General features: G+C 44.4%; 1 protein-coding gene across 1 annotated transcript; it reads left to right on the forward strand.

Annotated features, from left to right (window-relative positions):
* Nucleotides 1-1,808: 1,808 nt before the first annotated feature.
* Nucleotides 1,809-26,818, forward strand: LOC310854046 (actin-related protein 3). Its single transcript, XM_083758524.1, has 13 exons — nt 1,809-1,951; nt 6,974-7,029; nt 8,995-9,119; nt 9,422-9,532; nt 11,314-11,389; nt 11,732-11,751; nt 12,370-12,477; nt 14,389-14,532; nt 15,944-16,117; nt 17,887-17,979; nt 20,288-20,413; nt 24,514-24,597; nt 26,427-26,818. Exons 1-13 carry the CDS (start codon nt 1,908-1,910, stop codon nt 26,520-26,522), a joined length of 1,257 nt encoding a protein of 418 aa, XP_083614650.1. The 5' UTR covers nt 1,809-1,907; the 3' UTR covers nt 26,523-26,818.
* Nucleotides 26,819-27,249: the final 431 nt, after the last annotated feature.

Genomic DNA, 27,249 nt, shown 5'->3' on the forward strand with positions numbered 1-27,249 from the left:
CCTCATGCTACCTTGAGTTAACGGGGATTTCACTGAAGCAAATCCAATCAATCAATTCCCTCCCTATACAGAAACCAATTGTGTGCAGTTAAAAAGTGCATTCGTTCTGCACTTTCAGTCCGCAAGGTCAGTGAGCAAATAAACAGACACAATTAACCCCCCCCCCCCCCCCCCCCCCCCAAAAAAAAGGCTAGGCCTACAACAATGTGGGAGTGAAATGGACATGAACTTGTTCGCCTATACTGTATATATCACTGACTGTGGAAAAAGCGTATAAGAGCTTGAATGTCGTGAAACATGTTATGTCTCCAGAGTGAACCCTGGGATATAATTTCCTTTTTTTGTGAAAGTTCATGATGAGATATTAAAAAGTATAGCTCAAGTTGCCATGTATTGTCTGAATAATCCCATAAGGGATGGGCTGCAAAGGCAGTCAGACACGTAAATAAAATCATTGATTCATTCATTCATTCATTCATTCATTCATTCATTGATTCATTCATGTTTTAGGTCTATACTTCAATGATATTTTGATGGAATTGTTTTCATTGTGGGTTAACCAGTGCTTCTCCATATTCTGCAGTATAATTGATGGTCCCTGAGGCCCTCTAGTGGTAAGAAGTGGTGACGCATGAAGCCTGTATATTGCACTGCAATACTACGCCTATCTTATAGTTTATGATAGAGTAGATATTAAAATTTTCGCTGAATTAAACACTTTTCACCAATGACTTCACCAAAATACCAAATCAATGGCTTAATGAGACTATTTTGTGATTTAATCATAATCACAAACAAACAAACTACTTACACCTGGGTAATTATTTATAAACCGAATGTCGTAGGTTAAAAAATGAGTCAATATAAAAACTGTCAAATAACAAAACAAAAAACAAAAATCATCAACCAAAACCAAAAAACCTAAATGATTTTCAAAGCAAACTTATATCATACAACCTCTAATCATTAGGGTTCATTATGACAACAAATGAGATTTAGGTTGGAACTACTTTATTCTGCACTCGCATTTAATATTTCAATGAGCAGTGTTTAGTGACCTTCATAATGTCACTAAAATGCATCCCGATTACCATAATATGAAATGCATGAAATTGAAATAAAGAAATAGGAAACTGAAAATAGACCTATATGGTTGGTTGCTTGTTTCTCTTCCACAACCTGGCCAGTGTTGTTTTTGGCAGCAAATTTCTATTTTAGTTTTAGTCATAGTCTCTTGAATAGTTTTCACTTAGTTTTAGTCACATTTTAGTCACATGGAATGTTCTAGTGTTTAGTCTAGTTTCAGTCGACTAAATGTCATACGATTTTAGTCGACTAAATCTACAGTTGATTTAGTCGACTAAAATGTGTTTTGACAGGCCTTGATGTCGTTGTAATGACATATTTTACACTTTGGTTGCATGCTGAAAATAGCAGATATACAATCTCACAACGCGTTGTGAGATTGTATATCTGCTATTTTCAGCATGCTACCCAGCAAAAAACTGGATCTCTTGTCCACTATAGTCCCTTACTAACATTTTAGTCTAGTTTTTATTTGTTGACGAAATTGTCAGTATATTTAGTATTTAGTATTTTTTCGTCTTAGTTTTAGTCGACGAAAACAACACTGCTTGTTTCTCTTCCACAACCTGGCAACACTGCACAGAACCCGGAAGCGTTAATGATCTGTCTCTCGGAGGGCGTGGTTTGGTTTTCCTAGAACTGAGGTGGGATCCATAACAACGCCTCCTAGTGTACTGTGTGTCTGTGTACTGTACTGCTGACTGGCTGCTGTGTATTATTATTTAGCACTTTAAAAACAGGAGCTCTGCTTCAAAGAAACGGAGTTATTCTTTCTGTCCAAGCAGAGGAATTATTATAAGAACAATAATAATTAAGAAGGCATGGCTGGTCGCTTGCCGGCTTGCGTGGTTGACTGCGGCACGGGGTAAGAATAGTAGATAAGTGACCATTAGCATTAGCATGTTAGCACGTCGGCATTATTCATCATTGACCACACACACACACACACACACACACACACACACACACACACACACACACACACACACACACACACAGGCGGCTGTCAAACAGAGAGTTAACGCCCTGTCTAGCAATGTATGTTATGTACAGTATAGTACTGTATGTATGTAGCCTGTGTGCTAAGCTAACAACACTCCTTTAATGGGGTTGTTTTTAATTAAATGGGTTCACTCGTAGTTTTTAAATTTAACGCATGTTTGGAAAATGAACTCGCGCAGTGCAACTTAATTGTGTTGTCTGTCTGTGTGCCTAATCTCTGTAGGAATAGATAGTTATTATTATTATTATTATTATTATTAGCAGAGTTGTTGTGTGACAGTGAGTGAGTCCCTAAGGAAGTGGTTCCCAAACTTCCTCCTATCTTTGATGAATTGAACAGGGTGGACCCTCTTGTCAACGAGTGTAATGCTTTATTGGGTCGTCCACTCCTCACAGTTAACAGTCTTTGTATTGAGTTGTGTTTGACATGTACTGTCATTCTGCAAACTGTTAATAATGGGGTTTAAGGACCCCCAAATTGACACTAATTAGCTGATTTGAAACGATATGCCAGGGACCCCCATAAGGGAAGATTGTTACGGCTCTAGCAGTGATTCTCAACCCGTTTAATTTCAAGGACCCCCAGTTTGACATACATTAGTCTACGGACGGACCCCCGTTTAGGGCGCGTTTGGTTCCATTTCTACACTCTTGAGTTCCAGACCCATAAGGGTCCATTTGGTTACAAACTATCATTTAGTTGGGGACCCCCTGGAACTCCCTCAAGGACCCCTAGGGGTCCCCGGACCCCACTTTGGGAACCCATGCTGTATAACATACATGTATATAACGATACAATGTGACATAGCTCTGTTTACTCTCCAACTGTATATACTTTACCCATTTTCAACTGTTTTTCTTGTATTTCTTTTGACACATTGCTATGGCAATGTAAACCTATGTTTTCTAATGCCAATAAAGGTTCAGGTTCAGGTTTATTTGTCATGTGTACAGATACAGAGTATAAATACACAATACATAGAGTATAAATACAATGAAAATGATTTTGCTCAGAGCACTCTCAGTCTTACATACACAGGACATAAACAAACATCTATAGTAGGGATGCACCGAAAATTCGGCAACCGAAAATATTCGGCCGAAAATGGCTAAAAATGTATTTTCTGCCTATTCGGTTTCGGCTCAAATAAGCCGAAAAATATCACCGAATAGTAGTAGTGGTCCTAAAGTTGTGAATCGAACTAAACTGCGGGAAAAACAAAGATGTACAAGCCCAACGCGCTGTGCATTGCGACGGGTAGATAGCTTGTAGATCTGCTACTTTCAGCGCAGGAAGGGCGCATGCTTATGACGCTCATTAACTATGCATCAGCTCAGCACAGGCAGCAGCCAGCAGTCAGACTCACAACACAACACACGTCGCAGCAGTCACGGAATGCTTCAATGCACAGGCAGATCCGACACAACTTTATTGCATACAATGCTTTCATCCACGCTTCCATAGCCTTTTAAATCTTATTTCCCATCCACGGGCACAAGCAACGTGATATCAGCAGCTCTTCCACCCGATCTGTGGACGGGTGTTGTTCTGTTGACGAGGGAAGCTATAGCTAGCATGGGAGCTAACGTTAGTTTTAACACTTCACACTCGCTGCTGCGTTTACACGGGCAGACACAAAGACGAATGGGAATATCATTTGGAGCTTTAACAATGAATGATACTGTATCGTTGCGTCTGCCCATGTTTAATGGTCAGTGTTTCACTGTCCACAACTATAATGCACTTCCCAAAACTCAGAGACATGCCACCACCTATAAATTCAAACTCACCTCTGGAATATTGCTATCTCATTCCACTTTAATTTATTTTATTCCATAGTCTTAGTTTTTCTCTAATAAAGTTGTTTTTATTTGTTTTCTCATGTTCTCCTTGAAAAGTGTCTAAGTAGCCTACTCAGAGAAGCTTTATGTAAATAATATTATCACTATTATTATTACTACTTGTTTTATTGCCTATGCTTATGTAGGAAAAAAAGCTCACTGCTCAGGTCAAATAGGCCTATTGATATGCGATTAAAATGTGATGAGATGTTTTTTTAATGGACCCATAAGTGTTTATTATTTAAGTTAGGTTTTGCCATAATCATGTCTTTTGCCATAATCAGGTAGCTTTACAACAAATATGTATTCGGCTATTCGGTATTCGGTTTTCGGCCAACTGTTTCCTATATTCGGTATTCGGTTTCGGCCAAGAATTTCCCTTTCGGTGCATCCCTAATCTATAGTGTTCACTCTCAAGGTCATTACACACTGGCGAATTGGCGACGCGATATATTCGTGCGAATAATTCGCATTTAAAAAAAAACAATTGAAGTCGCTTTTATTTGTTCGCTCTGGTGTCGTATTTTGCAGAGATTCGCAGGCGAACTGCAACATGCAATATTTCGCATTTTCAGATCGCTTATTCGCATCGCGTCGCTAATTCGCCAGTGTGTAATGACCTTCAGTCTTACATACACAGGACATAAACAAACATCTATAGTGTTCACTCTCAGTCTTACATACACAGGACATAAACAAACATCTATAGTGTTCACTCTCAGTCTTACATACACAGGACATAAACAAACATCTATACAGTGTTCACTCACTCTCAGTCTTACATACACAGGACATATACAAACATCTATAGTGTTCACTCGCAGTCTTACATACACAGGACATAAACAAACATCTATAGTGTTCACTCTCAGTCTTACATACACAGGACATAAACAAACATCTATAGTGTTCACTCTCAGTCTAACATACACAGGACATAAACAAACATCTATAGTGTTCACTCTCAGTCTTACATACACAGGACATAAACAAACATCTATAGTGTTCACTCTCAGTCTTACATACACAGGACATAAACAAACATCTATAGTGTTCACTCTCAGTCTTACATACACAGGACATAAACAAACATCTATAGTGTTCACTCTCAGTCTTACATACACAGGACATAAACAAACATCTATAGTGTTCACTCTCAGTCTTACATACACAGGACATAAACAAACATCTATAGTGTTCACTCTCAGTCTTACACACACAGGACATAAACAAACATCTATAGTGTTCACTCTCAGTCTTACATACACAGGACATAAACAACATCTATAGTGTTCACTCTCAGTCTTACATACACAGGACATAAACAACATCTATAGTGTTCACTCTCAGTCTTACATACACAGGACATAAACAAACATCTATAGTGTTCACTCTCAGTCTTACATACACAGGACATAAACAAACATCTATAGTGTTCACTCTCAGTCTTACATACACAGGACATAAACAAACATCTATAGTGTTCACTCTCAGTCTTACATACACAGGACATAAACAAACATCTATAGTGTTCACTCTCAGTCTAACATACACAGGACATAAACAAACATCTATAGTGTTCACTCTCAGTCTTACATACACAGGACATAAACAAACATCTATAGTGTTCACTCTCAGTCTTACATACACAGGACATAAACAAACATCTATAGTGTTCACTCTCAGTCTTACATACACAGGACATAAACAAACATCTATAGTGTTCACTCTCAGTCTTACATACACAGGACATAAACAAACATCTATAGTGTTCACTCTCAGTCTTACATACACAGGACATAAACAAACATCTATAGTGTTCACTCTCAGTCTTACACACACAGGACATAAACAAACATCTATAGTGTTCACTCTCAGTCTTACATACACAGGACATAAACAACATCTATAGTGTTCACTCTCAGTCTTACATACACAGGACATAAACAACATCTATAGTGTTCACTCTCAGTCTTACATACACAGGACATAAACAAACATCTATAGTGTTCACTCTCAGTCTTACATACACAGGACATAAACAAACATCTATAGTGTTCACTCTCAGTCTTACATACACAGGACATAAACAAACATCTATAGTGTTCACTCTCAGTCTTACATACACAGGACATAAACAAACATCTATAGTGTTCACTCTCAGTCTTACATACACAGGACATAAACAAACATCTATAGTGTTCACTCTCAGTCTTACATACACAGGACATAAACAAACATCTATAGTGCAAGAAAAAGACAAAAAACTGGAAAAGAAAAGCTCCTTTGAATTGAATTGGGATCTATTATCGATGCCAGCAGAAGACTCTGTCAGAACAAGTCACTTTAAAAAAATTGCATCACTTTAGCCTTCACGAGCTTTACCAATTTTGGTTGGAGTTTGATAAAAAAAGGCTTCTAATCCTAACATCTTTCTGAAAAACCTATGTTTCTATGTCAGTGGTGCTCAACCTTTTTCATGTCGAGGACCCCCAGAATTATCTCTATTGGGCCACGGACCCCCATCTGAAAATATGTAGTTCCAGGGACCCCCCAAAAGCAAATATTTTAGTTAAAAAATGTTCGCTGCAGACCTACAAGCTCGTAGCGCGACACTCGGTAGCGCGCTATGAGCTTGTAGATCTGCTATTTTTCAATAGCAAAAGTGTAACATAATGCTTTAACCCATTCTGACCTGAGATCAGATTCATACGAGGTTTCCGCCGGACAAACACTGGGTCTGATTAACCCATTCTGACCTGAGATCAGATTCTAAAAATGTCAGTCGTTCTTCGATTTTTCAAAAAATAGCAGACCTACAAGCTCGTAATCGCGCCACTCGGTGGCGCGCTATGAGCTTGTAGATCTGCTATTTTTCAATAGCTAAAGCATAACATGATGCCGACACCAAAATGGGTGCCCGGTCAGAATGGGTTAAACACCAAAAGGGGTTCCCGCCCAAAATGGGTAAAAAAAAACGTACAATTTGCATCACTTTATCCTTCACGAGCTTAACTGAAGAATTCACATTTTGTCCCTGTAGGTACACCAAGATTGGATATGCAGGAAACACGGAACCACAATTTATTATTCCATCATGTGAGTATAATAATACTACTAATAATAATATAATAATACTTTCTGTATACTAAAGGCTTCAAATGTCCGTCTACTCCAGTGTCTCTCAACCTTTTTTGTCCCGGGGCACACTTTTCATAGCCTAAAAATCTCGGGGCACACCTAGATATATGGTGTGTGTATATACTGTATATATACCGGTGTATGTGTATATATATATATATATATATATATATATATATGAACCCAATATACTTTTAAAAACACACATGACAGCACTCGTCAAATAACTTTAAAGAGAAAGAAAAGGACAGAGACAGTGCCTCAGTTTCACCAATTTATTTTTGAAAACTCATACAAAATGTAGCACACACATGTTCAATTTGTCAATGCAAAGTAATACTTCTAAATAAAAAAAGGAGTTGTAAAAACAAGAACAAAAATATTTTGCCACAATACAATGGTCTTAAACTTGAGCACTTTTGTACAAAGAAAATCGTAAAAAGTAATTGATAAAAAGAAAAGTAAATATTTTTGACAAGTTCTTGCTAATTCCTTTGCAGCATCTGGTGGCACCAAGCCCACACCCCCCGCGAGTTTGAATGCTCTGGCTATTACTGTTTCTGCCAATGTATGTGGCATTTTTAACTGTGCCAACATCTCTGCGATTTAGTAGCTTAATTCCAGACCTTTTTCAGAAGTCTTAGTAGTACTGCGTATCAAGAGACTTGCCTGCTTCGTTGTGTCTTTCTCCTTTTTTTCTATCAAGCTCACGAAAAAGTGTTTGTCCTTCGTAGCGAGTTCATCATGCATGGTATCAAGGTGGCGCTTCAGTTTACTCGGAACCATGCCGCTGTATGCAAGCTTGAATCCACAAACTATACACAGCGGAATCGGGTACGTTTTATCCCCAGTAAACGTGAAGCCAAACTTCATGTAATCATCGCGGTACAGTCTGGAAGGGGCTTTCTTTGTAGGCGTTGCGTTAGTAGCCGCCGTTGTTGCTGCTGTTGCCAGGCGATTAACATTTCTATGGCCGATGGTCGTTAAGAGTCTATTGTTCCGTCGTCATGTTGTTTTCGGACGTCTATTTAGACGTGTGACAACAACAACGACGCAACAATAGGACGCCTAGCTATCGCTTTCGGGGGAGGGCTAGTTTTACTTTCGGTCAAAATCTCGAGGCACACCTGGAGATTTCAAAGGCACAGTAAAGTGCCGCGGTACATAGGTTGCGAAACACTGGTCTACTCCACTGTCCTCTCCTCCTCCTGCATTAACACAATCAGTCCCGGGATTCCTTCAAAATAAGAGCTCTGGGGTGCCGGGAAAACATGGCTGCTTTTACTCTGAACCCCCCACCCCCCCCCCCCCCCCTCCTTACCCTCGCCCGGAAACAATCCGGGAAAAAAACGGAGAAATATTTTTGCTAGCTTACCTTGCTCTCGTTTCCATTATATCGCTAAATATTCCAAAGCGTTCATATTTGGAACGAGAGGCAGATGAGAAGTCAGAAATGAAGCGCGTAGTATATCCATCAGCTCAAAACCACAGCGAGCGCCCCTGAATCAGCAGATACCAGGCATTCTTTCTGCCAGCTAAGTGAACGAGAGAGCAAAGCGTACAGTGGCCTTAAGGCTCATACAAAGTCTGGATTTTCGGTGGTGAGGTGACCACCGAACTACAACATGACGTCACTAGCCGCGGTGAAGAGCAAACCACCGCCACCGCTCCAGCCCTTCTCTCTGTTTGTACTCGCCACCGCACAACGTTATTTCAGCTCCGGTGGTCAGCTCACCACCGGAGCGGTGGTCACCTCACCACCGAAAATCCTAAAAGGGGTTCCCACCCAAAATGGGTTAAGTGTCCGTGTTCCTGTGATGCACCGGACCAGCCGTTTCAGGCTTGAGGCGCATTGGTAGTCTCTTGTTCTGGTGTTCTTCAGGTATTGTTGGTAGACTCACCTTTTGTTCTGGTGTTCTTCAGGTATTGCAATCAAAGAGTCCGCCAAGGTGGGCGACCAGGCCCAGCGGAGGCTGATGAAAGGAGTGGACGACCTGGACTTCTTCATCGGGGACGAGGCCATCGACAAACCCTCCTATGCAACAAAGGTAGACACACACACACGCACACACACACGCACACACACACACATCTGACTGACACCACCTCATCAGTGTTGATTTCGTCTACTAAAACTTAAGACAAAGAATGTTTTTGTCGACTACCTTTTTCCACTGACGAAAACTAAATTGAAACTAAATAAAAACTAAGCTACGATGACCAAAACTGAGACTAAGTATACTGACAATTTCGTATTGAGTGATCTCTCAATACTCAGATTGGTTTTCAGATTGAGCTGCGCTTTACTAAAACACTAATCTATGTTCCTCTCCTCTCTCCTCTCTTCCAGTGGCCCATCCGTCATGGCATCGTGGAGGACTGGGATCTGATGGAGAGGTTTATGGAGCAAGTCATCTTCAAGTATCTGCGGGCAGAACCTGAAGACCATTACTTCCTCTTGGTAAGGCAGGCTAAACGCCGTTTTTATTCCAAATATGGCACACGTGTCCATCCATCCATCTTCAACCGTTAAAGGGACACTTCACCCTTTTTTTGCAAACAAATATATGTTAATGACGTTTAGAAGCTTTAGAACACTTTCCTGGGGGTCTTTATGTGTGTAATATGTGGTTTTAGATATTCTAGATAATAGCAGTGAGCACAGTGTCTCTGATGTCATGGACACTGGTCTCACTACCTTCCTGGACTACAATTCCCACCATTCTTTGGGGCACTGCTCCTCCTTGTGGATAGGGGGGAGAGCTGTCTTACTGAAACAACATGTAACATGGAAAGTGTTCTAAAGCTTCTAAACGTCATTAACATATATTTCTTTGCAAAAAGGGTGAAGTGTCCCTTTATCCCTTGGAATGCCAGTCCCAATTTTTTTGTTTGGGTAACAAATTGGCATATTTTTAATTCATCGTTTTAACATACAAGAAAGATCTGGTGGATTGAAGAGATGTTTTTTTTTCTTCATTCATTGCAAATGTATTCTCTCGATTCGCCACCAGATGGCGGGAAAGCACCATCATGCTGATTTTGGCTAAAATAGACGGATCTTCCTAAGTCACTTCCGGTTGAACGATCAACAACATCCTGTAGTATTTTGACCCTAGTCAATAGCTTGGCTGGTCCGGATTGCTAAGCTAATGCTATATTTTTCATAACTAAGTCAAATGAACCTCAAATCAACCCCAAAAGATCGCAAAATATCACATTTTTTACAGCGACGCACATGGAGACGGCGCGCGTGCACGATAGCGCACGATCACGCGGATTTCGGCCGTTTTTTGGTAAATTACATCCAACATTAGTGATATTAGCGAAAAATATTAATTTTTGCTCTTTTGACCCCGTGATAACTGATATTGATTGTCATTCCGTTTTTTCCGTTAACGGGAGGTTTAGATTTTTCGATTAATTCCGTTTTTTCCGTGAATTGTAGGCCAAGGGTTAAGCTGCAGTCGAGTCACGGGGCAACAGCTCCACCAGAGAGCTCCAGACTTCCCTCTCCAGAGCAACATTAGTGACTTCCTCCTGGGGGGGATCCTGGGAGGTTCCAAGGCCAGTGAGTCGATGTGTTTCCTCCAACTGCGCCTTGGTCTGCCCCGGGGTCTTCTCCCAGTGTGACGTGATCCTTGGTCTGCCCCCGGGGGTCTCCTCCCAGTGGGACGTGCCTCGAGGACCTCCCTAGGGAGACGGCCCGAGAGGCATCCTAACCAGATGCCAGAACCACCTAAGCTCGCTCCTTTCCAGGCGAAGAAGCAGCGACTCTACTCTAAGGGAGATGCCAGCCACCCGTCTAAGAAAACTAATTTCGGCCACTTGTCTTAGCTTGTATTAGCGGTGAGGGAGGGGGGCTTTGAACCAATGTTTCTCCAGCGCTTGCTCCATGCACGCCGGCCCCCCTCTAGACCAGACAGAAAGCACGCCGGCCCCCCTCTAGACCAGACAGAAAGCACGCCGGCCCCCCTCTAGACCAGACAGAAAGCACACCGGCCCCCCTCTAGACCAGACAGAAAGCACGCCGGCCCCCCTCTAGACAGACAGAAAGCACGCTGGCTGGGCCAGGCTACTGTCTGTAGGGAAGTCCTGTCCACACGGCATGCGCGTGCGTGCGTCTGCATGCCTGCTCGTTCAGGGTTTTACCTCCACTGTGGGCAGCATGTTCACGGGTCTAGTTTGTGTCTCCAGACAGAACCTGGGTCTTGTGTTCACGGGTCTTGTTTGTGTCTCCAGACAGAACCTCCACTCAACACACCAGAGAACAGAGAGTACACAGCAGAGATCATGTTCGAGTCCTTCAACGTGCCAGGTCTATACATCGCTGTTCAGGTAAGCTGACCCTAACCCTAACCCTTCAACGGGCCAGGTTTATACATCGCTGTTCAGGTAAGCTGACCCTAACCCTAACCCTTCAACGGGCCAGGTTTATACATCGCTGTTCAGGTAAGCTGACCCTAACCCTAACCCTTCAACGGGCCAGGTTTATACATCGCTGTTCAGGTAAGCTGACCCTAACCCTAACCCTTCAACGTGCCAGGTTTATACATCGCTGTTCAGGTAAGCTGACCCTAACCCTAACCCTTCAACGTGCCAGGTTTATATATCGCTGTTCAGGTAAGCTGACCCTAACCCTAACCCTTCAACGTGCCAGGTTTATACATCGCTGTTCAGGTAAGCTGACCCTAACCCTAACCCTTCAACGTGCCAGGTTTATACATCGCTGTTCAGGTAAGCTGACCCTAACCCTAACCCTTCAACGTGCCAGGTTTATACATCGCTGTTCAGGTAAGCTGACCCTAACCCTAACCCTTCAACGTGCCAGGTTTATACATCGCTGTTCAGGTAAGCTGCAAGTCTCAACCATTGCAACGTCATCACATTTACGGTATATCGATATTAATCCCGACAATTCTTCATTATTATTACTTTTTTTAGGGGGGGCTAGTGAAATATGGTGTGTGATATAACGTGATATGAATCGTATTGTGAGTTGAGTGAATCGTTGCATGCCTACACATTTAACAGATTATAACCCATTCTGAACGGGCACCCATTTTGGTGTTAGCATCATGTTATGCTTTAGCTATTTAAAAATAGCAGATCTACAAGCTTATATCGCGCCACCGAGTGGCGCGATACGAGCTTGTAGGTCTGCTATTTTTGAAAAATCGAAGAACGACTGACATAGAAACACAGCTTTTTCAGAAAACTGTCCTGATATAGAAGACATTTTTAGAATCTGATCTCAGGTCAGAAAGGGTTAATAACCAGGTGGTCGTTCCTCCTCAGGCCGTCCTGGCGCTGGCCGCATCGTGGACGTCCAGACAGGTGGGCGAGAGGACGCTGACGGGCACGGTGATCGACAGCGGGGACGGCGTCACGCATGTCATCCCAGTGGTAAGCACTGCATAGCGCACGCCATCCCAGTGGTAAGCACCGCATAGCACACGTCATCCCAGTGGTAAGCACCGCATAGCACACGTCATCCCAGTGGTAAGCACCGCATAGCACACGTCATCCCAGTGGTAAGCACCGCATAGCACACGTCATCCCAGTGGTAAGCACCGCATAGCACACGTCATCCCAGTGGTAAGCACCGCATAGCACACGTCATCCCAGTGGTAAGCACCGCATAGCACACGTCATCCCAGTGGTAAGCACCGCATAGCGTCACACACGTCATCCCAGTGGTAAGCACCGCATAGCACACGTCATCCCAGTGGTAAGCACCGCATAGCACACGTCATCCCAGTGGTAAGCACCGCATAGCGTCACACACGTCATCCCAGTGGTAAGCACCGCATAGCGGTTTGTGGGCGGCTGCAGTGGCTCAGGAGGTAGAGCAGGTCGTCCAATGATCCCTGGGTCGGCGGTTCGAATCCCGGCTCTTCCTCCTGTCCACATGTGGAAGTGTCCTTGGGCAAGACACTGAACCCTACATTGAAGTGTCCTTGGGCAAGACACTGAACCCTACATTGAAGTGTCCTTGGGCAAGACACTGAACCCTACGTTGAAGTGTCCTTGGGGCAAGACACTGAACCCTACATTGAAGTGTCCTTGGGCAAGACACTGAACCCTACATTGAAGTGTCCTTGGGCAAGACACTGAACCCTACATTGAAGTGTCCTTGGGCAAGACCTGAACCCTACATTGAAGTGTCCTTGGGCAAGACACTGAACCCTACATTGAAGTGTCCTTGGGCAAGACCTGAACCCTACATTGAAGTGTCCTTGGGCAAAGACACTGAACCCTACATTGCCTCCAATGAGTCGGTCGGTGTGAGCTCGCCACCATTGGTGTGTGAATGTGGGGAAGCGAGGACGCTGGCGTCGACTGGTCGCCGCTTCACCTCCCAATGTATGAATGAATGAACCGTTGTAAAGCGCTTTGAGCACCTGGAAAAGCTTCTATAAAAATGCAATTCATTATAGCATATTTGCCAAGTTTTCTTTTTTTTTTTTATAGCCCACGCAAAAAAATCTTAAAATTACACGGATGCTTTGCCGGTTTAGATGCGGCTAATTGATGCAGATATCCATGTGAATAAATGAAAAAACAACAACTTCCGCTGATTAAACAGATTCCGTGCCATAGCCGTGAAGACAGACTTACCTTTACTCTGTCCAGCATGCCTGAGCTCTAAAGGCCAGTTTTGTTTAATCAGTGTTAATCCCAATAATAATATAATAACATGATGTGTGTGTGTCGTTGTTTTTGATTTGATTTGATTTGATTTATTTAGAAAAGCAATCATAATACAACATTATAATCAGCGATTCAAGGATTACACAGTAAAGTCCAAAGACTTATTTCCGCTGAGCTCACACTGAACGGAACAATACTTTAAAATACATCACAAATACAACTACAAGGAAAGGTAAGAAAGCCTTTTAGTATGGAATTCTCCTTTAAATGTCATCAAATTGGAGGTCAGTTTAACACTGGATTCCAGGCTATTCCACTGTGTGGCTCCTATATAAATGAATGAGCCTTTGCCCACTTTACTTTTAAAAGCAGGGAGCACCACATCTGCAATACTGGCTCTGGTTGTGTACCTCGTTTACCTGCCTGAAACATGTTCTTAAAACTTCTGGGACCTCCCCGTATTTAATTTTATGGACCATGTTTAGTCTAGCCATTGTAACCTTTGATTCTACTGGGAGCCAGTTCAGCTCTCTGAACTGGTTCCTTCCTAATGGGTTCTGGGTTCCATCCCTAGTATAACCCTGATCAGTCTATTTTGAGCTGACTGTAGCTTTCTTTGAGCTGACTGTAGCTTTGTTTTAAAAGACTTAATGTTCCGTGCAGGCAGAAGGCTACGTCATCGGCAGCTGTATCAAACACATCCCCATCGCCGGGCGGGACATCACCTACTTCATCCAGCAGCTGCTGAGGGAGAGAGAGGTGGGCATACCTCCAGAGCAGTCCCTGGAGACCGCCAAGCTGGTCAAGGTAAGGAAAGGAAAGGTACTATGTTTACCCTGCAGGGTAACTGGACTAAGCTCAAGAACTTGTTTACAGCCAGGCCCTGCTCATAGAACATTTCATAGTAGGGGTTCAATGCCTTGCTCAAAGGGCACTTCAGCGGTGGTAATTTAAACGTGCCGGTCTGGGGATGCGACCTTCCGATATCAAGACCGCTCCGCAAACCGTTCGGCCACCGCTGCCCTTAAGGGTCAGTCACCGTGTAGCCTCGGAAACCCGGACGTTTTTCCAGGGAGAACAAAAAGAGTCCACTTCACTCCGGCATACAGTCACTCACTCTCTGCTGATTTCTGATCGTCCTTTGTTACATTGACGCACACACGTACACACACACACACACATACACATACACATACACACACATACTCCTCTCTCTCTCTCTCTATGTCGCTCTAATTAATCAGTCTCATGTCGTGCAGCTGCGCATAGATTCTCCCGGCGGATCCTGCCGGGAGCTGCCCTATGCCATAGAAACCATACGTGAGTTCCAGTCTAGTCACAGTGTTTGATTTTGGCAGCAGATTTTAGTTTTAGTCTCTTGAATAGCTTTCATTTAGTTTTAGTCACATTTTAGTCACCTGGAATGTTTTTAGTGTTTAGTCTAGTTTTAGTATAAACTAAATATCATAATATTTTAGTCAGTTTAGTCGACTAAAATGTATTTTGGCGGGCCTTGATGGCATCGTAATGACTGATTTTACATTATGCTGAAAATAGCAGATCTACAAGCTCACAATGCGTCGCGTTCAGCATGCAACCAAGTGTAAAGTGACTCTTGTCCACTAGCACTGTGGAAAGAGGAGTTAACGGGCAATTATGGGCACAAAATTTGCCTGTAAACCTCATAAAAAAAAAAAAAAAAAAAAATCAGTGCATAGTTCCTCGTGCATGCATTTCTCAGACTGGCCACCAGAGTGCAGTAAAGCAACAACGTCACCAATGAGCTACTATGTGATGTGGTGATTTTTCTGTAATCAAGGATCAGATTATTTTGTAATCTGTTGCTGTACCTCCCCTTAATGTGTTTTTCCAGTAGTCTTTGTTCAAATGAATATACCCAATAGATAAATAAGAATGCACACGGTTTGCATTATTATAAAAGTGAAACTTTAGGAGAAGAAAATGCGACTTTATGTTGAACTTCAAAGATGCATTTGTGTATATAGAGTGTCTAGTTTTTAATTTGTCGATGACATTTTGTCTTAGTTTTAGTCATCATAGCTTAGTTTTCATTTAGTTTCCATTTCGACTTTGTCAGTGAAAAAAAGGTAGTCGTCAACCAACATATTTTTTTCTCACAGTTATTTGTCAGCGAAATCAACACTTGACACAAACGCGGCGTTTCCTTCGTCTGTGTTTTTCTTCTTCTCTCTCTCAGGAGCGCTTCAGCTACGTGTGTCCCGACCTGGTGAAGGAGTTCAGCAAGTACGACACGGACGGCTCCAAGTGGATCAAACAGTACACGGGCGTCAACGCCGTCAGCAAGAAGGAGTTCAGCATCGACGTGGGCTACGAGCGCTTCCTGGGACCAGAGATCTTCTTCCACCCAGAGGTAAGAAGGTAGTTCCACATCGACGTGGGCTACGAGCGCTTCCTGGGACCAGAGATCTTCTTCCACCCAGAGGTAAGAAGGTAGTTCCACATCGACGTGGGCTACGAGCGCTTCCTGGGACCTGAGATCTTCTTCCACCCAGAGGTAAGAAGGTAGTTCCACATCGACGTGGGCTACGAGCGCTTCCTGGGACCTGAGATCTTCTTCCACCCAGAGGTAAGAAGGTAGTTCAGCATCGACGTGGGCTACGAGCGCTTCCTGGGACCTGAGATCTTCTTCCACCCAGAGGTAAGAAGGTAGTTCCACATCGACGTGGGCTACGAGCGCTTCCTGGGACCAGAGATCTTCTTCCACCCAGAGGTAAGAAGGTAGTTCAGCATCGACGTGGGCTACGAGCGCTTCCTGGGACCAGAGATCTTCTTCCACCCAGAGGTAAGAAGGTAGTTCCACATCGACGTGGGCTACGAGCGCTTCCTGGGACCAGAGATCTTCTTCCACCCAGAGGTAAGAAGGTAGTTCCACATCGACGTGGGCTACGAGCGCTTCCTGGGACCAGAGATCTTCTTCCACCCAGAGGTAAGAAGGTAGTTCAGCATCGACGTGGGCTACGAGCGCTTCCTGGGACCAGAGATCTTCTTCCACCCAGAGGTAAGAAGGTAGTTCTGCATCGACGTGGGCTACGAGCGCTTCCTGGGACCAGAGATCTTCTTCCACCCAGAGGTAAGAAGGTAGTTCCACATCGACGTGGGCTACGAGCGCTTCCTGGGACCAGAGATCTTCTTCCACCCAGAGGTAAGAAGGTAGTTCAGCATCGACGTGGGCTACGAGCGCTTCCTGGGACCAGAGATCTTCTTCCACCCAGAGGTAAGAAGGTAGTTCAGCATCGACGTGGGCTACGAGCGCTTCCTGGGACCAGAGATCTTCTTCCACCCAGAGGTAAGAAGGTAGTTCAGCATCGACGTGGGCTACGAGCGCTTCCTGGGACCTGAGATCTTCTTCCACCCAGAGGTAAGAAGGTAGTTCCACATCGACGTGGGCTACGAGCGCTTCCTGGGACCAGAGATCTTCTTCCACCCAGAGGTAAGAAGGTAGTTCAGCATCGACGTGGGCTACGAGCGCTTCCTGGGACCAGAGATCTTCTTCCACCCAGAGGTGCATCACATTTACTTTAATTTTTTTTATAATATTATTTTTGTATTAGGTTAGGAACATAGTACACAAAAAAACAACAAAAAACAGCAACAACATCCATGACAAAACAAAACCAACATTGACGCATACCAACCCATCTCTCTCTGCCCTGAAGAGAGAGATGTTATCGATCCAGCTCAGCATGATATATTCTGTCTTAACCCATTCTGACCGGGCACCCATTTTGGTGTTGGCATCATGTTATACTTTAGCTATTGAAAAATAGCAGATCTACAAGCTCATAGCGCGCCACTGAGTGGCGCGCTAAGAGCTTGTAGGTCTGCTATTTTTGAAAAAAATCAAAGAACGACTGACATTTTTAGAATCTGATCTCAGGTCAGAATGGGTTAATCAGACCAGTGTGTGTCCACTGTCCAGTGGAAATCTCGTATGAATCTGATCTCAGGTCAGAATGGGTTAATCAGACCAGTGTGTGTCCAGTGGAAACCTCGTATGAATCTGATCTCAGGTCAGAATGGGTTAATCAGACCAGTGTGTGTCCAGTGGAAACCTCGTATGAATCTGATCTCAGGTCAGAATGGGTTAAACAATAATTGTGTGTTTTTTCCTTTGTCCAGTTTGCCAACCCAGACTTCACCCAGCCCATCTCTGAGGTGGTGGACGAGGTGATCCAGAACTGTCCTATTGATGTCAGACGCCCGCTGTACAAGGTAACTATAGCTATACAAGACCTACTAGCACTGTCATTATAGTCTCTTCAATAGTTTTCACTTAGTTTTAGTCACATTTTAGTCACCCAGAATGTTTTAGTGTTAGTCTAGTTTTAGTCGACTAAATATCATACGATTTTAGTCGACTAAATCTACAGGTGAAATGTAATGGCTGATTTTATACTTGCTGAAAATAGCCGATCAACAACGTGTCGTGATGCGTTGTGAGCTTTGTGAGCTTTCCTACTAGGCTGAGGAATATATCCCACCCTTTTCACATTGGCCTGTTATAGCGCCACCACAAAACACATTTTTGGAACAAAATGCCTCAAATCATCCAATTGCCATCCAAGGCGTAAGAAGAAATGGCACCCTTTTCACATTGGCCTTCTATAGCGCCACCAGGACTCCACAACCTGACCTGGCCTGGTGGAGACCTGTGCCCCGAGGGGCAGAGCATGTGAGCGGAGTGGAGCGGAGCGGCCGATAATTCCGCTCTTCGCTCTCGATGGCTTTTGTTACGCTCGCTCCGCGCTCACGTTCATCTCCCCCCACGCCGCTCCTCGCTCGCTCAGCGCTCACCTTCATTTACGCATGGAGCGCTCCCCGCTCCGTGCTCGCTCCGAGGCTACACTCAGATGCCCGCTCCGCTCAGCAGAAAGAAATGACGGGGGAAAAATAAAATGCTGTTTTCCTGAAATTGGCTAATTAAGGCCTTCGTTTCAGGTCTTTTTGGAGCATGATGTGCACTGAGCGGCTCGGAGCGGCTCGGAGCGGAGGACAGTTCTCGCTCCGGAAGTCAATCTGACACATTTAAAAACCCGCTCCGCGCTCACGTCAAAATCCCCCCGCTCCGCTCCTCGCTCGCTCCGCGCTCCGCTCACATTGCTCTGCCGAGGGGCACTTTATCTAGTTTATTTTCACATAACCCCTGTATTCAAGTTGTTAAGTTGGAGTGCAAAAACAAAAAAAGGAGTCCCATTTCTACCAAAGCTGACTGGTTGTTAAAATGTTTGCATTGTCCGACAGAACGTGGTGCTGTCTGGACTGGAGGCTCCACCATGTTAAATAAAGCTGACTGTTTGTGTGCGTTGTGTCTGACAGAACGTGGTGCTCTCCGGAGGCTCCACCATGTTAAATAAAGCTGTTTGTGTGCGTTGTGTCTGACAGAACGTTGTGCTCTCCGGAGGCTCCACCATGTTAAATAAAGCTGTTTGTTTGCGTTGTGTCTGACAGAACGTGGTGCTCTCCGGAGGCTCCACCATGTTAAATAAAGCTGTTTGTGTGCGTTGTGTCTGACAGAACGTGGTGCTCGCCAGAGGCTCCACCATGTTAAATAAAGCTGTTTGTGTGCGTTGTGTCTGACAGAACGTGGTGCTCTCCGGAGGCTCCACCATGTTAAATAAAGCTGTTTGTGTGCGTTGTGTCTGACAGAACGTGGTGCTCTCCGGAGGCTCCACCATGTTAAATAAAGCTGTTTGTGTGCGTTGTGTCTGACAGAACGTGGTGCTCTCCGGAGGCTCCACCATGTTAAATAAAGCTGTTTGTGTGCGTTGTGTCTGACAGAACGTGGTGCTCTCCGGAGGCTCCACCATGTTAAATAAAGCTGTTTGTTTGCGTTGTGTCTGACAGAACGTTGTGCTCTCCGGAGGCTCCACCATGTTAAATAAAGCTGTTTGTTTGTGTGCGTTGTGTCTGACAGAACGTGGTGCTCTCCGGAGGCTCCACCATGTTAAATAAAGCTGTTTGTTTGCGTTGTGTCTGACAGAACGTGGTGCTCTCCGGAGGCTCCACCATGTTAAATAAAGCTGTTTGTTTGCGTTGTGTCTGACAGAACGTGGTGCTCTCTGGAGGCTCCACCATGTTAAATAAAGCAGTTTGTTTGTGTGCGTTGTGTCTGACAGAACGTGGTGCTCTCTGGAGGCTCCACCATGTTAAATAAAGCTGTTTGTGTGCGTTGTGTCTGACAGAACGTGGTGCTCTCCGGAGGCTCCACCATGTTAAATAAAGCAGTTTGTTTGTGTGCGTTGTGTCTGACAGAACGTGGTGCTCTCTGGAGGCTCCACCATGTTAAATAAAGCTGTTTGTGTGCGTTGTGTCTGACAGAACGTGGTGCTCTCCGGAGGCTCCACCATGTTAAATAAAGCTGTTTGTGTGCGTTGTGTCTGACAGAACGTGGTGCTCTCTGGAGGCTCCACCATGTTAAATAAAGCTGTTTGTTTGTGTGCGTTGTGTCTGACAGAACGTGGTGCTCTCCGGAGGCTCCACCATGTTAAATAAAGCTGTTTGTGTGCGTTGTGTCTGACAGAACGTGGTGCTCTCCGGAGGCTCCACCATGTTCAGGGACTTTGGTCGCCGTCTGCAGAGAGACCTGAAGAGGACGGTGGACGGGCGGCTGAAACTCAGCGAGGAGCTGAGCGGAGGCAAGCTAACGGTAAGATGCATGTAGAGAGCTAACGGTAAGCTAACGGTAAGCTAACGGTAAGATGCATGTAGAGAGCTCATGCTAACGGTAAGATGCATGTAGAGAGCTCATGCTAACGGTAAGATGCATGTAGAGAGCTCATGCTAACGGTAAGATGCATGTAGAGAGCTCATGCTAACGGTAAGATGCATGTAGAGAGCTAACGATAAGCTAACGGTAAGATGCATGTATGGTCTCGCACCTTCCTACCTACATGACTGCCTGCCTAAATATGTCCCAAACCTTCCTACCTACATGACTGCCTGCCTAAATATGTCCCAAACCTTCCTACCTACATGACTGCCTGCCTAAATATGTCCCAAACCTTCCTACCTACATGACTGCCTGCCTAAATATGTCCCAAACCTTCCTACCTACATGACTGCCTGCCTAAATATGTCCCAAACCTTCCTACCTACATGACTGCCTGCCTAAATATGTCCCAAACCTTCCTACCTACATGACTGCCTGCCTAAATATGTCCCAAACCTTCCTACCTACATGACTGCCTGTCTAAATATGTCCCAAACCTTCCTACCTACATGACTGCCTGCCTAAATATGTCCCAAACCTTCCTACCTACATGACTGCCTGTCTAAATATGTCCCAAACGTTCCTACCTACATGACTGCCTGCCTAAATATGTCCCAAACCTTCCTACCCACATGACTGCCTGCCTAAATATGTCCCAAACCTTCCTACCTACATGACTGCCTGCCTAAATATGTCCCAAACCTTCCTACCTACATGACTGCCTGCCTAAATATGTCCCAAACCTTCCTACCTACATGACTGCCTGCCTAAATATGTCCCAAACCTTCCTACCTACATGACTGCCTGCCTAAATATGTCCCAAACCTTCCTACCTACATGACTGCCTGTCTAAATATGTCCCAAACCTTCCTACCTACATGACTGCCTGCCTAAATATGTCCCAAACCTCCCTACCTACATGACTGCCTGCCTAAATATGTCCCAAACCTTCCTACCTACATGACTGCCTGCCTAAATATGTCCCAAACCTTCCTACCTACATGACTGCCTGCCTAAATATGTCCCAAACCTTCCTACCTACATGACTGCCTGCCTAAATATGTCCCAAACCTTCCTACCTACATGACTGCCTGCCTAAATATGTCCCAAACCTTCCTACCTACATGACTGCCTGCCTAAATATGTCCCAAACCTTCCTACCTACATGACTGCCTGCCTAAATATGTCCCAAACCTTCCTACCTACATGACTGCCTGCCTAAATATGTCCCAAACCTTCCTACCTACATGACTGCCTGCCTAAATATGTCCCAAACCTTCCTACCTACATGACTGCCTGCCTAAATATGTCCCAAACCTTCCTACCTACATGACTGCCTGCCTAAATATGTCCCAAACCTTCCTACCTACATGACTGCTTGCCTAAATATGTCCCAAACCTTCCTACCTACATGACTGCCTGCCTAAATATGTCCCAAACCTTCCTACCTACATGACTGCCTGCCTAAATATGTCCCAAACCTTCCTACCTACATGACTGCCTGCCTAAATATGTCCCAAACCTTCCTACCTACATGACTGCCTGCCTAAATATGTCCCAAACCTTCCTACCTACATGACTGCCTGCCTAAATATGTCCCAAACCTTCCTACCTACATGACTGCCTGCCTAAATATGTCCCAAACCTTCCTACCTACATGACTGCCTGCCTAAATATGTCCCAAACCTTCCTACCTACATGACTGCCTGCCTAAATATGTCCCAAACCTTCCTACCTACATGACTGCCTGCCTAAATATGTCCCAAACCTTCCTACCTACATGACTGCCTGCCTAAATATGTCCCAAACCTTCCTACCTACATGACTGCCTGCCTAAATATGTCCCAAACCTTCCTACCTACATGACTGCCTGCCTAAATATGTCCCAAACCTTCCTACCTACATGACTGCCTGCCTAAATATGTCCCAAACCTCCCTACCTACATGACTGCCTGCCTAAATATGTCCCAAACCTCCATACCTACATGACTGCCTGCCTAAATATGTCCCAAACCTTCCTACCCACATGACTGCCTGCCTAAATATGTCCCAAACCTTCCTACCTACATGACTGCCTGCCTAAATATGTCCCAAACCTTCCTACCTACATGACTGCCTGCCTAAATATGTCCCAAACCTCCCTACCCTCATGACTGCCTGCCTAAATATGTCCCAAACCTTCCTACCCACATGACTGCCTGCCTAAATATGTCCCAAACCTTCCTACCTACATGACTGCCTGCCTAAATATGTCCCAAACCTTCCTACCTACATGACTGCCTGCCTAAATATGTCCCAAACCTCCCTACCCACATGACTGCCTGCCTAAATATGTCCCAAACCTTCCTACCCTACTGACTGCCTGCCTAAATATGTCCCAAACCTTCCTACCTACATGACTGCCTGCCTAAATATGTCCCAAACCTTCCTACCTACATGACTGCCTGCCTAAATATGTCCCAAACCTTCCTACCTACATGACTGCCTGCCTAAATATGTCCCAAACCTTCCTACCTACATGACTGCCTGTCTAAATATGTCCCAAACCTTCCTACCTACATGACTGCCTGCCTAAATATGTCCCAAACCTTCCTACCTACATGACTGCCTGTCTAAATATGTCCCAAACCGCCCCCTAAGGTCTTCCACTGCTGGCCTGCTCGCTTTGCCTAAAAAAAATGGCAACTAAAAAATACGGGGAAGCAGCTTTTTGCTTCTACGGGCCGACGGCATGGAACAAGCTCCCACTGTACCTTCGACAGGCAGCCTCTGTAGACATTTTTAAAGCACAGCTCAAGACCCACTTCTACAACATTGCTTTTAATTGATCTTTCATTTTTTGTTATTCATGTCCTCACTGTATTGCATTACTGCTTGTTTTTTAATGTCTTTGCCTTGCTTTTCTTTTATTTTTTCTCCATTGTTCTGTAAAGCACTTTGAGCTGCATTTCATGTCATGAAAGGTGCTATACAAATAAAGTTTTATTATTATTATTATTATTATGTAGAGCTCATGGATTAACATAACCCATTCTGGGCAGGAACCCCTTTTTTTTGGTGTTTTAGGTGTTATGTTATACTTGAGCTATTGGAAAAAATAGCAGACCTACAAGTTGAATGAATAAGACCGTCTGACCGTGCAGGGTGGCTTTTAAAGGGATTGTGACATTAAAAAAAAGGTTTTGGAATTGTTCTTATTTCTTTTAGGTTTTCTAATCTCAATTGCACCCAAAAAACATGAACTTTTAACATTCAGTAGATTTTCTGTGATCTGGGGTTTTCTGGCTCAAACAGGTGCTCTGATTTGCCGGCAGTTTGTGATGTAAGATCCTGCAAATCCCATATATGTCAATGGGATTTGCCAGCAGATGTCACTGTTTTCACTGTGTTGCCTGTTTTCATTGTAGCTCAAAAGGCTTCCAAACCCCAAAGAAAACTTCAGACCACAGAAAATCCACTGAATGTTCAAAGTTCAGGTTTTTTGGGTGTAATTGAGGTCATAAAACCTAAAACAAAAAACAAAAACAAAAATAAATGAATGTCATAAAACCTTTAATGTCTCCCCAAAATTCTGAAAACGACAAAACCAAGCGCCTGAAATAAAATAAGTGAAATACCACCGCTCCGTGGTGGCTGCCTCGTCCACACACCCAGGTCCAACGCTGAACGTCTCTCTCTAGCTCTGTCTGTCCGTCTGTCCCCACACACCCAGGTCCAACGCTGAACGTCCCTCTCTCGCTCTGTCTGTCCGTCTGTCCCCACACACCCAGGTCCAACGCTGAACGTCCCTCTCTCGCTCTGTCTGTCCGTCTGTCCCCACACACCCAGGTCCAACGCTGAACGTCCCTCTCTCGCTCTGTCTGTCTGTCCGTCTGTCTCCACACACCCAGGTCCAACGCTCAAGGTCCCTCTCTCGCTCTGTCTGTCTGTCCGTCTGTCTCCACACACCCAGGTCCAACGCTGAGCGTCTCACTCTTGTCTGTAATTTGTCTGTCATGTCTGTCATTTAAACAACGTTCTGTGTGGTGTGTTTTCAGCCCAAGCCCATCGACGTGCAGGTCATCACCCATCACATGCAGAGATACGCTGTGTGGTTTGGAGGATCCATGCTGGCGTCCACTGTGAGTAGCAAAAACTAACCCCTTCTGCCCTGTCATTTTGGCTTTGGAATGTGCTGTTCCAAAATGTAACATTGACCATGTCGTATGGAAGTTCTTCCTCTTGGCCAGTTCCCACTTGTAAAAGAGTTCTCAATGTGTTTTTACTGATTTAACCCATTCTGACCTGAGATCAGATTCATACGAGGTTTCCGCCGGACACACACTGGTCTGATGAACCCATTCTGACCTGAGATCAGATTCATACGAGGTTTTCCACTGGACACACACTGGTCTGATGAACCCATTCTGACCTGAGATCAGATTCTAAAAAATGTCAGTCGTTCTTCGATCTTTCAAAAATAGCAGACCTACAAGCTCGTATCGCGCCACTCGGTGGCGCGATACGAGCTTGTAGATCTGCTATTTTTCAATAGCTAAAGCATAACATGATGCTGACACCAAAATGGGTGCCCGGTCAGAATGGGTTAAAGAGTTCTCAATGTGTTTTTACTGATTTAAATAAAGGTTAAATAAAATATTTCTGTACTTTGTCCTACTATGGTGTCTTAAAGGTGAAACAAGAATGACACGCGTATCATTAGCTGAAACATTTTCTTAGTTAGTTTATTTATCTCAGTCATTTACAGTACAGTACATTTCAGAATGAGGGTTTACAGAATTACAGTTTGACTGTTTGACGGTTTGGGATGAAGCCGAAGCTTATTATGCCCACCTTAATAATTCAAATAATAAAAGGGGAAAAAAGGAACAGAAAAAAACAAAAACAGGAACAGTAGCAATGGGAAAAACTGATTATCTGTAGTGCTGTGCTTCTTGTATACCAATGATTAACAGAAAATACATATTTAGCTTATTTGCCTTATACTAGTTACGCCCACATAGATTTAGCTTTTTATTTTTATTTTTATTTTATTTATTAAGCGTGCTTTTATATTGAAGTGGTTGCTTAAAATATAGTGTGTATTATTGTTTAATTTTACTGCATATGTGTTTGTATATTTAGGTTTGAAGTGGTTACTTCAAATAATTTATATTTATATATTATTTTTATTTATATAATTTTGTAATATCTACTGCCTAACAGTGCCTATGCATACTGTATATATTAAAGGGATTTTAACATGAAGCGCTCTCTGGACAAAACCTCCCGGGTGTTTGTTTGCGTTCGTTTTACGACATTCTTTTGTTGGTCCAATCACTGTTTTTGTTCCGTAGCTCCAGTTAGCTCATAGCATTAGCATTAGCTCATAGCATTAGCCGTTGTTGTCACTGCTGCTGCGACCATAGAGTTTTACTGAGTCTGGGTCAGGACTTCCACGGTGGTGCGTCGTTTCAGGTCTTAGGAGGCACTCTCATTGGCTTAGGCCGGCGTTTAAGAGTATGGGTTCAGACTCGGGGGGGAAAGCCAATCATGACTAGGTCGGTCGTCAAAGCCAACCAGAGCTAAATGAGTCCAGGTTTCACCTGGCAAAAAGCACTGAAAAGCACTGCCTAACGAGCGACATAACGCGCCTATAGTTCATTTTCAACGAGACCTGCGTTTTTGCGTGGAGGAGAAGTCGCGGTGCGACAACGCAAGCGTATTTACGTGAGTGCGGTCCCATTCAGTATTTTTTGCGCTTTCTCGTTACGTGCACACGCCTGCGACTGACCAGCCCTGGATTCTGTTTAGCTTTTTCTTTACGCGTGCGTTTTTTGCGCCCCCTCTTCACTGCAGACCTGGAGGAGAGCTGTCGTTGATGCAGGCAACGACGCCTGCGGTCCTCACGTTCTTCACGTTTGCGAGGCCCTTTTTATACCGTTGACGTTCATGTCTATGTTCTCTCCAGCCTGAATTCTACCAAGTGTGCCACACCAAGAAAGACTACGAAGAGATCGGCCCGAGCATCTGCCGACACAACCCAGTATTCGGAGTGATGTCCTAGGGTGGGCCGGGCCGGGCCGGGCCAGGCGCCGCAGCCTGGAGGGAGAGACGAAGGAAGGGCACAGCATGGCGCGAGGACACCCCGCAGACCTCCCGCAGACCCCCCGGCAGACCAGGACCAGACCAGGACCAGACCAGACCAGGACCAGACCACACATACTGTGGAAGTCAGAGTGTAGAGTAGGAGAGTAGCGACACGCTTTGATCTCGCCGCAATGCGGGTGCCTATTATGGGCTATAGTTCCACACATTGGAACTATAGCCAAACATTGGAACTATCCCATTGAGACAAAGTGGGTGCCTGTATGGGCTATAGTTCCAAACATTGGAACTATCCCATTGAGACAAAGTGGGTGCCTGTATGGGCTATAGTTCCAAACATTGGAACTATCCCATTGAGACAAAGCGGGTGCCTGTATGGGCTATAGTTCCAAACATTTCTCCTATGGCTGGAACTATCCCATTGAGATAGAATGAGCACTTCCTCATTCCATTGTTTACAATGGGAGTCAACGCTATAGTGTCGCCACTCTCTTACTGTATTACTCTGGCGGAAGTACACTAATAGCCTTTTGCACGGATGCGCCGACACAACTTGTTGATCATTCGACTTAAAAAACGACAATGGACCAAAACTAAACAACAACGGCAGTGTCCGCAGTCTCCTCCCCCATGAGAGGATGGCGGGGACAAAGAAAAAAGCATCCTCATTAAAAAATGTTTACCTG

The sequence above is a fragment of the Protomyctophum parallelum genome (genome assembly GCF_964188405.1).
Source record: "Protomyctophum parallelum genome assembly, chromosome: 23".
NCBI lineage: Eukaryota > Metazoa > Chordata > Actinopteri > Myctophiformes > Myctophidae > Protomyctophum > Protomyctophum parallelum.

Bases quoted from the DNA above. Each gene is read 5' to 3' on its own strand.
- LOC310854046 (XM_083758524.1), top strand. From the start codon at position 1,908: ATGGCTGGTCGCTTGCCGGCTTGCGTGGTTGACTGCGGCACGGG. The intron at 14,533-15,943 runs GTAAGGAAAGGA...TCTCTCTCTCAG, and splicing joins AGACCGCCAAGCTGGTCAAG to GAGCGCTTCAGCTACGTGTG. The intron at 16,118-17,886 runs GTAAGAAGGTAG...TCCTTTGTCCAG, and splicing joins AGATCTTCTTCCACCCAGAG to TTTGCCAACCCAGACTTCAC.